The sequence below is a fragment of the Oncorhynchus tshawytscha genome, linkage group LG15, assembly GCF_018296145.1.
Source record: "Oncorhynchus tshawytscha isolate Ot180627B linkage group LG15, Otsh_v2.0, whole genome shotgun sequence".
NCBI lineage: Eukaryota > Metazoa > Chordata > Actinopteri > Salmoniformes > Salmonidae > Oncorhynchus > Oncorhynchus tshawytscha.
The window spans coordinates 11,004,320-11,019,096 of NC_056443.1; the positions used below are offsets into that span (position 1 = coordinate 11,004,320).

The 14,777-nt window shown below is 42.2% G+C and overlaps 1 protein-coding gene across 3 annotated transcripts; it reads right to left on the reverse strand.

The window, feature by feature from the left end:
- Window positions 1-230: 230 nt before the first annotated feature.
- LOC112214393 (GRIP and coiled-coil domain-containing protein 1) lies at window positions 231-14,734 on the reverse strand. 3 transcript variants are annotated; one of them, XM_024373081.2, is made up of 3 exons: window positions 14,401-14,734; window positions 6,777-7,957; window positions 231-2,953 (listed from the first exon to the last, which is right to left on the reverse strand). In XM_024373081.2, the coding sequence occupies exons 2-3, from the start codon at window positions 7,881-7,883 to the stop codon at window positions 1,574-1,576; spliced, it is 2,487 nt and encodes an 828-aa protein (XP_024228849.1). In that variant the 5' UTR covers window positions 7,884-7,957; window positions 14,401-14,734; the 3' UTR covers window positions 231-1,573. The 3 variants fall into 3 exon arrangements, with proteins under 3 accessions (XP_024228849.1, XP_024228851.1, XP_024228850.1); XM_024373083.2 differs by lacking the exon at window positions 14,401-14,734 and adding an exon at window positions 8,688-8,767; XM_024373082.2 differs by lacking the exon at window positions 14,401-14,734 and adding an exon at window positions 8,173-8,257.
- Window positions 14,735-14,777: the final 43 nt, after the last annotated feature.

A 14,777-nucleotide genomic window follows, 5' to 3' on the forward strand; every position in this document is an offset into this window, starting at 1 on the left:
GGGAAGCAGTAAACTGCAGTTTTCATTTAAGTATTGATAATACTGATATACTATTTGGATCCTGGTGTTTACTTATTTATAATAACCTATAGTTATGTATTCTTTATATTAAAAGAAAATGGTTTCTGATGCTAATATACTGTTAGCGTTACTAATAAAATTTGGAAACAACAGTGCTGAATGACAATTCAAAGGCTGTGATACATCCATGCACCCACACGTTTACAGAATCGCTGAGAAAAATTGTTTAATTTTCATGTTGAGGGAATCAAAAATATGCATTTCAACAATAAGCATTGTATTATCCACACAAAACGGTATACTAGAAAATACTGTAATTACCAACCAAAGTATTCAGCTTTTTAGCCCTCAGATTATCATACAATTATGTACAACACATACAGGAGATCTAGCATTAAAGGGACACTTTGAGATTTTGGCAATGAAGCCCTTTATCTACTTCCCCAAGGTCAGATGAACTCATGGATACCATTTTTATGACTTTATGAAGTTAGTTTAGTGAGCCAATGCTAACCAGTGTTAGCACAATGACTGGAAGTCTAAGGTATCTACTAGCATAATAGCAGTTACCATAGACTTCCAGTCATTGTGTGAACGCTAGTTAGCAATTGCGCTAACGTTAGTTAGCAACTTCCTTCAAACTGCAGACAGAGACATACAAATGGATTCCACGAGTTCTGGGAAGTAGATAAAGGCATTGCCAAAATACTGAAGAATCCCTTTAAAGCTACTGATGCACTCAGTATTAAAAGGAAAGATTTACCCATTTAGAATCTTCTATCGTATTTGTGCATCTCTGAGCAATGTTCTATCGATTCCCAGGGTCATTTCATGGTTATCGGAGTGATTCGCCCTTCAAGCAGACAGAAATACAGTCGGTATGAAGAGTTTTGCATAATTTTTTCCACTAATTGGCTTTATTTCAATATGACGCAAAACTCATATATTTCTACCTGCTTGAACAGGGAATCTTTCCTTTAAACATAATTATGGCTATGTTTACACAGACAGGCCAATTATTCGACTGAGGTTTGTTATCTAAAAGTTAACAGATTCTGTCCTTGTCCCTGTGTAAGAACGGTCAATATTTGGTTACCTTCCTTTGACAGAAACACAGATGTGAGCCTCATGCTATGATTCTATCTTATCAAAGAATCACAACAACCAAACATGCAGCTTCACATAGTGGCAAAACAAACCCACACTTCAATATCCACTGATTATATTGCAAAATCCAATGTTTTGTGTGCTTCTTTCACACATAAAGCAATCACTTTGAAAAAAGTCTTGAGGAAAATAAAATGGTGATCAACATTTGCGCTTTGACACTGTTGATTACATTTTATTTTCCTCAAGACTTTATTCAAAATGACTGCGTTATGCGTGACACCACACCGGAATCCTGGGAAAACAACACACCAAAATAAATAGCTTTTATTCAGGAAAACTAAAACACACTTGTTGACTGTCGGGGGATTAATTCAAATGAGTTCTCATTATTTGCAGAGTGAGGAACTGAACTCTTCTCCTCCCATCATCATCATCATCATCATTACCTCATCCCTGCCGTCCACCACGCCTGGTTCTGGTGCTGTTTGACCACCGCCTGCTTCTCCTGAGGGCTGAAGTGCAGGATGGTCAGTATGGCTGTGAGGGTCTGCTGACGCCCCCTGGTGTCCTGAAGGGTGAGGAACTTGTAGATTACGTTCTTGAGGTACTCCAAGTTGGCCCCCTCCCTGCCCTGGTCCCTGTGCCGTTTGTCCAGCCTGCCGCGGAGCTCAGCCACCTCCTCGTCGTAGCGCTCCCCGTTTGCGATCAGCCTCCCCTGCAGCTGGTGCACGTCCTCCTCGAGCCGGTGCTTCTGCCGCCGCAGCGAGACGATCTCCACCTCCTTTCTTGCCAGCTGCTCGACGTACAGGAGGAGCGTGGGCTCGTTGGGCCCTGCCAGCCGCAATGCATGGGTGATGATGTCACTCTCCTCCTGCGCCAAGTCATCCATGTTGTTGGCGTTGTTGCTGTTGTTGCTGCCGCCGTCCGCGGTCGCTCTGAAGTCCGCCCCCGTTTCTCCTTCGTCGCTGTGGTGGCTTCTGTAACCAGCGAGACTGTAGCCGATAGACTTCAGCTTCTCCAACTCCTGGTCCTTCTCTTGCAGTAGGGCCATGGTGCGGTCCCTCTGCCGGTGCAGTTCCCCCTCCAGCCTGAGGAGGCTCTCTCTGTATTGGGCCTCAGCCCGGTCAAGCTCCTGTTTATGACCCTGCTGCAGCATCCCTTTCCCCTGCTGACACTCCTCCAGCTCCCGGCGGTGCTTGGCCTCCGCCTCGTCGCCATGGATACGCAGGTTGATGTACTTCTCCTTGAGCTCAGCCAGCTGGTCACGGGCCTCCTCCAGCTCTTTGGCGAGGCTACAGTCTTTAGCGTTCTTGTTCTTCAGCACCACCTGCGCCCGCACCTTGTAGCGCTCAAACTCCTCCTTCAGCTGCCGCAGTTCCTGCTGGTAGTACAGCGCAGAGGCCTTCTCCCCGTCTGACGACTCCCCCCAACTGCCCGTTCCCTGACCCAGCTGCCCCTCCATCTCAGCCATCTTCTCTATCTCCATGGTCTGCTCTGGGTGGTTCCTCTGTGTGGCTAGCAGAAGAAGTCTCTTCACCTTCTCCAGGCGCTCCTTCAGCACGTTCACGTCCAGGTTGGCCTCGTCCATGCTGAGGTCCAGGGGGGAACCGCGGGTGGAAGCGGCGATGGCCAGGGTCTTGTTCTCCGTGTCCAGCTGCAGGATGCGCTCTCTCAGCCAGTGGGCGTTCTGCTGGTCCCTCTGCCGGGCCTTCTCGCAGGCCCCAAGCAGCTCAGACAGCTCAGACACTCGCAACTCCAGGCTGGCCACACGGCCCTCCTCCAGCTGGGATTGCCCCTGCAGACGCTCCTCTGCCTGCGACACCTGCAGATAGAGAGGGGACAGGGAAATGACAGCCATGAGACACAAATAGACAATGGAAGACAACAGTACATATAATGCGATGTTATTCTCTGCCATGGCATTTATGTTTTATCAAGCTGTTTCTAATACAAGGTCATCAAATATTTCATATACAGTGCCTTGCGAAAGTATTCGGCCCCCTTGAACTTTGCGACCTTTTGCCACATTTCAGGCTTCAAACATAAAGATATAAAACTGTATTTTTTTGTGAAGAATCAACAACAAGTGGGACACAATCATGAAGTGGAACGACATTTATTGGATATTTCAAACTTTTTTAACAAATCAAAAACTGAAAAATTGGGCGTGCAAAATTATTCAGCCCCTTTACTTTCAGTGCAGCAAACTCTCTCCAGAAGTTCAGTGAGGATCTCTGAATGATCCAATGTTGACCTAAATGACTAATGATGATAAATACAATCCACCTGTGTGTAATCAAGTCTCCGTATAAATGCACCTGCACTGTGATAGTCTCAGAGGTCCGTTAAATGTCGTTCCACTTCATGATTGTGTCCCACTTCATGATTGTGTCCCACTTCATGATTGTGTCCCACTTCATGATTGTGTCCCACTTCATGATTGTGTCCCACTTCATGATTGTGTCCCACTTCATGATTGTGTCCCACTTCATGATTGTGTCCCACTTCATGATTGTGTCCCACTTCATGATTGTGTCCCACTTCATGATTGTGTCCCACTTGTTGTTGATTCTTCACAAAAAAATACAGTTTTATATCTTTATGTTTGAAGCCTGAAATGTGGCAAAAGGTCGCAAAGTTCAAGGGGGCCGAATACTTTCGCAAGGCACTGTATGTTTAAGTCGTTCACCATAATACATTTGTGAAATTAGTGCAGGGTAAATCCATTTGAACTCAATCACTTTCTGACAGCACCCCTTTTGATTTGAACGAAACCCTCCATACAAAGCGCCCAGAAAGTGACGTTTTGAAACAATGCCAAAACATTCAAGAGATGTAGGTGCTCAAATTTACCTATTTTTGCATACCCCACCATACCATGAGACATCCATGTTTTCATCACTGGAAAAGATCAACTGTGGAGATTGATATCATTTAAAAGCTTAAAATCAGGGTTGTCAAACTATTTTATAATTTCTTGAAAAACTTTTTTCCTTAATGTTTTTTTTTTTTTTTACTTGAAACACAAATTATATAAATATGTGTAAACTCAGATTATTTCTATACGCTGTATCTTAGACCCTATTTTATATAATGTAAGGTTTTTGTGTTTACCGCCATCGGTTGAGACAACATGCTCTTTAATACAGGGTGGGTGTCAAGTTTTGGCTGATAAATGTACTAAAATGGGAATAAAATTGAAATGTCAACTTTCAAATGGTACCCCAAAGATGGTTGGAGAATCAGAGAATGTTGACTTGAATGGGAATTCCGGTTTTCAATTATACTTTCAATGCTCCATAGGAAACCCATTTAAATTGACATTCAACAGTAGGTGGACAGGTGACCATCTTTGTGGTAGTAATTAGAAGTTCAATTTAAATGGTGTACCAGCTAAATTGCAGTGGTCTGAAGGGATAGGTCCATTCTATGAATGACATTTCTATGATTGAAATGACACCCAACCTGTATTCAAGAGCATGTTGTGTCTCAACCGATGGCAGGCACAACAAAAACACCTCAGCTGATGTAAAGTAGGGTCTAAGCTACAACATGTGCAAATAAAAAAAATAAAAAATCAGAGTTCACGTTTTTAGATAATTGACGTTGAAGGTTAAAAAAAGTCCATTTTTATTTAATTTATTTTTAATTTTTAAGAAATTATCAAAGTTTGACAACCCTGTTTGGAAGCTTTTAAATTACATATCAAACTGAAAATTTTACAGTGATGAAGACATGGATGTCTAATGGTATGGTAGGGTATGGGTATTTCCATCTTTAAATGGACAAGAGCGCCAACATGGGAAGTACCGTCTTTCGGATGGGACGTTAAAAACGGGTATCCTGACTCTCTATGGTCACTAAAGATCCCATGGCCCTTATCGTAACAGTAGGGGTGTTAACCCCGGTGTCCTGGCTAAATTCCCAATCTGACCCTAATACCATCATGGCCACCTAACCATCCCCAGTTTCCAATTGGCTCATTCCTCCCCTCTCCTCCCCAGGTCGTAAGCTGTAAAAGAGAATATGTTCTCAGTCAACTTACCTGGTAAAATAAGTGTAAATAAAATAAACAGGAGCATGTCAAATTGAGTGTAAAAATAGTATATTTTTGTGAAGTTAAATTTCTCAACCTAGAAATTTGGTCAAACACATGGAAAAGAGGTCTTAAACAACATCTACCAGTATTACAAATACATCAACACACAATAATGAAGTAAAGACCCCTGCCAACTAATTGTCAACACATTTAGTTTTTGATAAATTTGCCTTTTGTAAGTTTAATAAAAATTGCCTTGTAATTCTGTCACTAAAAACCCACATTTTAAGATATTTTCTAATTTCTCTCCCTCATGAGGGAGGATAATGAAAGTTCACAGAACTAACAAGGTAGACCTACCAATTAGCTAGTGTGTTTACTGATATCAAGTTTGTTTATGAATGAATAAGGGATTCAAACTTGTAAATCTTTTATAAAATCTGTAACGGAGTTAACTCAATTGAATTGGCTACAATCTCCCGGCTCTTACTGACACCTACCCCCTTTCCATTTACTGTAAAAAGCATCCTCGCCCGTTGAGCACCGACAGACACCAGATGTCCATGGACGTTGCAAAGTTCTTGAAATTTAGTCAGTCCGCCCTGGCCGGACCAAATCTGAACCAATCACAGACTTCAATGTTTCACAAGTTTGGACAGTACAGTAGAGCACAGTAAAGAAAAGTATTGTACAGTACAATGTACTTCATTGTACTGTACAGATCTACTTTACTGTACTGAACTCTACTCTGATGACCAAACTTGTGAAACACAAGACTTCTTTCTATGATTGGTTCAGATTTGGCCTGGTAAAGACCAACCAAATGTGGTCTTGTTTGGGGGCAGAGTTCATTATTATATAATAGCCAGTGTTTAGAATAATACCCGAATGTGCAAAAGGAAGATATTGCATGTGTCTACCTTTGCGTACCTATTCAGGATATATCACCATGAAGAGAATGATATTAATTTCCATAATTATGCATTTCTGGATAGTACAGATCAGGGACCTATGATGTAATTCCATTGCCGGGTGTAAATCCACTTCACCTACTGTAGTTCAGTAACCAACATTTACATTTTTTTTTTTTTAACTCAAGGCTTCATGTCATAGCTGACAACCGATTCTTTCTGCAGACATCTTTGAATCTTAATTCAGAGCAGATATTTAACAGAGTGTTTGGAAAACGTGGTCGGATAAAAAAAACTGAGGGAGATTTTACTGTAATTCTGTTACCAAACTTTGCATCTGCACTGTTCTTCCAGTAAATGTGTTTTAGTGAAATGCTGTGTAAATTGTTCAAATTAGTCCTTGTACATAGAGTATGGTATGTTGAACTTTGAAATCAATGGTTTTGTTTGGCATACGTTTTGAAGTGACAAATCAGAGTCAAAGTGTAATTCCGTTACCATGGAATTGCTTGTAAGAAAAATGGGTCAACTGAGTACCTTTATCTCCTGAATGTTTTGGCATTCAGTTCCAAAAAGTCCCTTTCTGACCACTTCTCCATGAGGAAACATGCATGAAAAGTGTTCTTTAAATGCTGTTAAAATGTGATGGAATTCAAATGGATTTACCCTGCAGTCCTTCCTAAGCATTACCATACCTTTCTGATCTCATGCTGCATCTGTTGCTGAAAGTGGTTCTTGAGTGTCGCCAGCTCCCGCTGAAGCTCCTCCACCCGTGGGTCTGGCTTGTTCCTCTCTGCCTCCGCAGTCTGAAGGCTCCTCCTCATCTCCTCCCTCTGCTGGGTCACCTCCTTTAGCCGGGCCTCATAATCGTGCCCTCGATCTGCGGCCTGTGTGACCTCCAGCAGGACCTCCCTAGTGTCCTCCAGCCGAAGCTCAGCATCCTGCCTCTGGCTTCTCTCCTCCTGCAGCAATTTTTGGAGCTCTCTGAGCATGAGGGCGTGATCACCCTGCTCCTGCTCCCTCTCATGTTGCTGGGTTATAACCCGAGCCTTGCTCTCCGCCAGCTGCTCATGCAGAGCATGGATCTCTGCTTCATGCTGCCTCCTGGACTCCTCCAGCCTCCCCTGGAGCGCATCCATGTCCTGCTTGATCTTCCGCTTGTCGGCCTGGAAGTTGGCCTCCATCCTGGACTTTTCCTGCGTGACCGTGGCCAGGGAGCTGGTCAGGGTGGTCAGTTGGGTCTTCAGCTGGAGGACCCTCCGGTCAGCCTCCATAGAAGAGGTGGGTGGGGGTGTTAGGTGCTGCTGAACCTCAGACCCTCCACTACTGCTGGAGCTGATACCGCTCTCTGACCCACTAGCCTCCTCAGACCTCTGGGACACTGAGGGGCCTCCAGGCCCGGTCGCCCCCATCTCTCCTGGGCTACTACCCTGGTCCTCTTCAGCCTGGTCGCCCTTGGTGCTCCCACTGGTAATGCTGGTAGCAGTGTCGGCGGAGGCTGCTGTGTCCAGACTGTCCTCGCTGTGCATGGAGCAGTGATCATCTGGGAAGTCATAGGTCATATTGCTGCCACTGGCAGAGCCGTCATCTCCACGCTGGCTGAGGTCGACCTCCTGGGAGACGGTCAGTACCTTGAGACTAGCCTCCAGAGCCTCCTTCTCCTTCAGCAGGCTCTTGTAGGCCCTGACCACATCCTTGAAGCGGGTTTGATACTGGACCAACTGCTTTCTCTGAGTCTCTATGGCGTCCACAAGCTCCTTCTTGCTGGGGCCACCCCCAAAGCTCATCCCAAACTTCTCCATGGCTCAGTGAGTTTTTGGTTTTATTTTCAGTTGCTTGACTTTCAGCTGAGATCCATGATTGCTGGCTCAAAAACCTGCATGGGATATAGTAAGAGGAACCATTGTTAGACAGCATGATAAAAGATAAAATAGTAGCAAACTAACGTTAGTGCCAAAGATACTGTTGGGTTCGACATTTTGAACATTGAGATATTAAATAAATGATAGATAGAATCAAAGGAGACAGTTAGGGGTTCTCTGTAGAAGGACAGATAGCTGTGGAATGTGTTGGGTGGACGGGAGCGAGCACCGTGTTGATACAGGGGAGACAGGTGGACATCTGTGGATTAGGTGAAGGAGGGGTTGAGGTCAGGAGGTGAGAACAGGTCACCTGAAGGGAGTAATAAGGGTTTGGGATCTTGTTACTCTATTCCTGTTAAACCATAAACTAAGGATTGAAGAGAGGGAGTGTCTTAAGTAGGAGGTATATAACTGTGATGTGAGAAATGTTTTGCCGTCTGATTACAGCTGTACAGAACCTTTGGGAAGAATTAAACTTGGTTAAAGCGTCTCTGGTATCTGTGGGTTATTTACTCTGAAAAATAAGAACCTAACAATACATTGCTTTCAATACATAGACTTATTCCACATTTTGTCATGTTACAGCCCGAATTTAAAATAAATTAAATTGTTTGTTTTTTTCCCTCACCCTCTACACACGCAATACCCCATAACGACAAAGTGAAAACATGTTTTTAGAAATGTTTGCAAATCTATTGAAAATAAAAGTATTCACACCGCTGAATCAATACTTAGGAGAAATACCTTTGGTGGCGATTACATCTTTAAGATGTCTTGGGTATGTCTATCACCTTTGCACATCTGGATTTGGGGGATTTTCTCCCATTCTTCCTTGCAGATTTTCTCAAGCTCTGTTAAGTTCGATTTGGAGCAGTGGTGAACAGCAATCTTCAAGTTTTTCCACATATTTTCAATGAGATTCAAGTCTGGGCCACTCAAGAACTTTCACATTATTGTCCTGAAGCCATTCCAGCATTGCTTTGGCTGTACACTACCGGTCGAAAGATTTTGAACACCTATTCATTAAAGGGTTTTTCTTTACTTTGACTATTTTCTACATTGTAGAATAATAGTGAAGACGTCAAACTATGAAATAACACATATGGAATCATGTAGTAACCAAAAAAGTGTTCAACAAATCCAAATATATTTTACATTTGAGATTCTTCAAATAGCCACCCTTGGCCTTGATTACAGCTTTGCACACTCTTGGCAATCTCTCAACCAGCTTCACCTGGAATGCTTTTCCAACAGTCTTGAAGGAGTTCCCACATATGCTGAGCACTTGTTGGCTCATTTTCCTTCACTCTGTGATCCGACTCATCCCAAACCATCTCAATTTGGTTGAGGTCGGGGGGTTGTGGAGGCCAGGTCATCTGATGCAGTACTCCATCACTCTTCTTCTATGTCAAATAGCCCTTACACAGCCTGGAGGTGTGTTGGGTCATTGTCCTGTTGAAAAACAAAATGATAGTACCACTAAGCGCAAACCAGATGGGATGGCTTATCGCTGCAGAATGCTGTGGTAGCCATGCTGGTTAAGTGTGCCTTGAATTATAAATAAATCACTGACAGTGTCACCAGCAAAGCACCCTCACACCTCCTCCATGCTTCATGGTGGGAACCGCACATGCAGAGATTATCCGTTCACCTTCTCTGTGTCACATAAAGACATGGCGATTGGAAATAAAAATCTCACATTTGGACTCATCAGACCAAAGAACAGATATCCACCGGTCTAATGTCCATTTCTCGTGTTTCTTGGCCCAAGCAAGTCTCTTCTTCTTATCGATGTCCTTTAGTAATGGTTTCTTTGCAGCAATTCAACCACGAAGGCCTGATTCATATAGTCTCTACTGAACAGTTTGTTGTTGATGTGTCTACTTGGGGTCATTGTCCTGTTGGTACATAAATCTTCTCCCCTAGTCTAATATCATTTGCACTCTTGAAGCAGGTTCTCTTCAAGGATTTTCTAGAAGAAAAAGAAACGCACACCTATTTAGGCGAGGTGCTGGCTAGCGGAGTAGAAAACTTGAAAATAAAAGAGAGCCGCAACTCTAGGAGTTCAGATGCAAAAATGTAATTACCAACGTTGACAGTCAAGCTGTCTTCATTAGGGTATAATCAAACACTGCGGGATGACTCGTTTATATACTGTCAAAAGACACAGGTGTCTGTAATCATGGCCAAGAGTGGCCTAATATCATTGGTTAATTATCAAATATTAAAATTGCATACAGAGAACAGCATACAAACAACAAATGGATAGCATACGATCATAAATCCATTCTATACTACACAAGCTTACAAACAATTACAATGGCAAAGTCACAATAATCACAAGAATGGCTTCAGATCAAAGTCTACGTTGAGACCGAATGGAGCAAGGGTCTTTAAGTTAAAGATCCAGGCAGCCTCTAGTTTTAACAATAAATTATCAAGGTCACCCCCTCTCCTAGGGAGGGTGACATGTTCGATGCCAATATAACGCAGAGACGAAATCGAGTGGCCTGCCTCCAAGAGGGGGCCGCAACTGGGTAAGTAAAGTTTTTACACCTAATGGTGCTACGATGCTCTGAGATACGTACTTTTAATTTGCGCTTTGTTTTACACACATCATTTTTACCACAAGGACAAGTTAAAAGATAAATAACTGCCTTAGTGGAGCACGTAATAACACCTTTGATTGGAATCAATTTCCCTGTTTATGGGTGTTTGAAGGATCTACATTTATAAGTGCCATTGCATTGAGCACAGCCATTACATTTGTAGTTTCCATCCAGTAGTGGCGCAAATAGACGTTGTTCAGGAATATCTTGTGGTGGTAAATCAGAGTGTACCAATTGGTCTGTGAAATTTCTGCCCCGCGAGAATATGACCAAGGGAAGGCCGAAAACACATTACCGAGACTATCATCGGATTTTAGAATGTGCCAATGTTTGTGAACAATTCCCTTAATTTGTTCAGAACGCTTTGAATAGCGGGTAGTTAGAACGCAAGAATCTGTCTCGTTTTGTTTTGAATTTTCTCCATGGCAACATTAATCTGATCATTTTTGTAGCCCCTCTCCTAGAACTTTCTTTGCGTCTCAGCCATATTTCTGTCGAAATCTGATTGTTTTTTGCAAATTCTTTTGATTCGACAGAATTGGCTGTAGGGCAAACTATTTTTCAAGGGAAGTGGGTGACAACTATCAGCCCTCAACAAACAGTTACGATCAGTAGGCTTCCTGTAAAGATCAGTGTATAGAACATTATCTTCACACAAGATCAGAAGATCAAGAAAACTGATTTGACGTGTATCAGATTGCATAGTAAATCTCAAATGATCAGAACAGGAGTTAAGAAAAGCATGGAACGCCTGGAGCTGTTTTGCATCACCCCTCCATAGAACAAAAATATCAGCAATATACCGTTTCCAAATAATGATGTTAGGCAAGAAAACATTTTTGAGAGGATTGAAAAGAGACCGTTTCTCCATGTAACCCACATACAAATTAGCATAGTTTGGAGCCATGGGGGATCCCATAGCAGTACCCTTCGTCTGAATAAAGAAATCATTTAGAAACATGAAATAGTTGTGTGTGAGTACTATTTCAGCCAATGTTATAATGCATGCACTGGAAGGTAGTTCATTAGGGTCACGTTGCAGAAGAAAATGTTCCATAGCTTCATACCGCCCTCTTGTGGAATATTTGTGTATAACGACTCAACATCAAAAGTAACTAACAAGGTATTCTCAGGGAGAGGATCAAGAGATTCAATGATAGAGATCATACTGCTGGTGTCCTTTACAAAGGAGGGGAGCTGTTCTGCGAGTGGTCTAATAAAAAAAGTCAACAAAAGTAGATAGAGGGGCCGTTACTGCATCAATGCCCACTACAATAGCACCCTGGAGGTTTTGTAACATTCTTGTGTAATTTCGGCAAAGTATAGAAAGTGGCAATTATAGGGTGTTGAATAGCCAAAAAGTCATGTTCTTTTTTGGTTATCTGACCAGAATTTATGATCGTATGCTATACATTTGTTGTTTGTATGCTGTTCTTTTATGCCATTTTAATATTTGATAATTAACCAATGATATTAGGCCACTCTTGGCCATGATTAGACACCTGTGTCTTTTGACACTATATAAACGAGTCATCCCGCAGTGATTGTGATTATATCCTGATGAAGACAGCTTGGCTGTCGAAACGTTGGTAATTACATTTTTGCATCTGAGCTCCTAGAGTGTGCGGCTCACTTTTATTTTCATCTCTTCAAGGATTTGTCTGTATTTGGCTCCATTCATTGTTCCCTCCATCTTTATAAATCTCCCAGCTGCTTCTCCTTGCTGCTGAAAAGCATCCCCATAGCATGATGCTGCCACCACCATGCTTCACGGTAGGGATGGTGTTAGATGGGTGATGAGCCGTGACTGGTTTTCTCCAGACATAGCGCTTTGCATTCAGGCCAAAGAATTCACTTTGTCTCTCATCAGACCAGAGAATCTTTTGCCTTATGATCTCAGAGTCTTTCACGTAGCTTTTTGCAAACTACATGCATTCTGTCATGTGCCTTTTTCTCAGGAGTGGCTTCCATCTTGCCACTCTTTAATAAAGCCCAATTGGTAAAGTGCTGTAGAGACTTGTCCTTCTGGCAGGTTCTCCCATCTCTGCCAAGGAACTCCATTGTACTGTCAGAGTGGTCATTGGATTCTTGGTCACCTCCTAGATCATGTTCTTTCTTGCCTGGAAACTTTCAACACTCTAGAAATGGTTTAATATCCTTCCCCAGATAGTACCAGTCAAAGGTTTGGACACACCTACTCATGAGAGCCAGTTTCATCATAGCGCCCTGTTTTTTTTTACGACTGCACTTAAAGAAACGTTCAAAGTTCTTGACATTTTCCGTATTGAATGACCTTCATGTCTTAAAGTAACGATTTCTCTTTGCTTATTTGAGCGGTTCTTGCCATAATATGGACTTGGTCTTTTACCAAATAGGGCTATGTTATGTATACCAACCCTACCTTGTCACAACAAAACTGATTGGCTCAAACACATTAAAGAGGAAAGAAATTCCATAAATTCACTTTTAACAAGGTATACCTGTTAATTGAAATGCATTCCAGGTTACTACCTCATGAAGCTGGTTGAGAGAATGCCAAGAGTGTGCAAAGTTGTCATCAAGGCAAATGTTGGCTACTTTGAACAATCTCAAATATAAAATAGATCTTGATTTGTTTAACACTTCTTTGATTACTACATGATACCATATGTGTTAATTCATAGTTTTGATGTCTTCTCGTTTATTCTACAACGTAGAAAATAATAAAATAAAGAAAAACCCTGAAATTAGTAGGTCTGTCCAAACTTTTGACTTGTACTGTATGCCTCATGACAATTCTATCTCAGATCTACGGACAGTCCGTTGGACTTCATGGTATAGTTTCTGCTCTGACATGCAATGTCAACTGTGGGGCACGACAAAACCTATTCCCCCTCTGGAGACTGAAAAGATTTGGCATGGGTCCTCAGATCCTCAAAAGGTTTTACAGCTGCACCATCGAGAGCATACTGACGGGTTGCATCACTACCCGGTATGGCAACTGCTCGGCCTCCGACCGCAAGGCACTACAGAGGGTAGTGCGCACGGCCCAGTACATCACCGGGGCCAAGCTTCCTACCATCCAGAACTTCTATACCAGGCGGTGGCAGAGGAAGGCCCTAAATATGGTCAAAGACTCCAGCCACCCTAGCTACCGCACGGCAAGCAGTACCGGAACGCCAAGTCTCGGTCCAAGGGGCTTCTAAACAGCTTCTACCCTCAAGCCATAAGACTCCTGAACATCTAATCAAATGGCTACCCAGACTATGTGCGTTGGTTGCATCTGCATTGTTGGTTAAGGGCTTGTAAGTAAGCATTTCACTGTAAGGTCTACTACACCTGTTGTATTCGGTGCATGTGACAAATGACATTTCATTTTAAATTATATATTTCATTTTCAATAAACGTGCAAAAATGTACTAAAAGCATGTTTCACTTTGTCAATATGGGGTATTGTGTGTAGATGGGTGATAATATTTTAATCAATTTTGAATTCCAGCTGTAAACAACAAAATGTGTATTAAGTCAAGGGGTATGAAAACTTTCTGAAGCACTGTACCGTTCTGTGTTAACCGTCTATAGTACTTGTCTGTTTACTTTACGAGGCAGATTTCAACCGACATGGACAGACGTGCTTATGGGCAGACTAGTTGCAAATAATAATAATGTATTATTCGACAGCTAACAGTTAGCTAGCTTGTTAGTTAGTTATGCTAAATTACACAACCATCTGGAATGGTCTTCACGAAAGACCTCGCTCTATTCGAAAGCACACCATTTTCAAAAACTGTTCGATACACTGATGTATAATCAAATGTACAATAATATAAATCAGAATGTGCAATATCATAACTTTAAAGTAAACTCACATTCGGAATACGACGTGTCAAGAAACGATGGTTTTCCAAGCTACTTCCTGTTCTTCACAGTAGGCAAGAATGTACCAGAAGCAGTCTGTAAAAGCGGCCATCTTGCGAAGGGCGAAATAATCCGTTATCTGTCAAACACAGAAGATTCTCTGTATTCAACATTCTCAATAAACTACTTCTGAGCACATTTTGATACTATACACGTTATGCCTTGTGCAATGAAAAGCTCAATAAACGACTTCTGTGCCAATGTTGATACTATACACTGTATGCATTGTACAATGAAAAAATCAACGATAGCGACATGGTGCAAAATGAAGGATAGTAAGAGAGAGGAAAAAATGAATGAAGACTCGTCTGTGAATAAAGTTATGTGA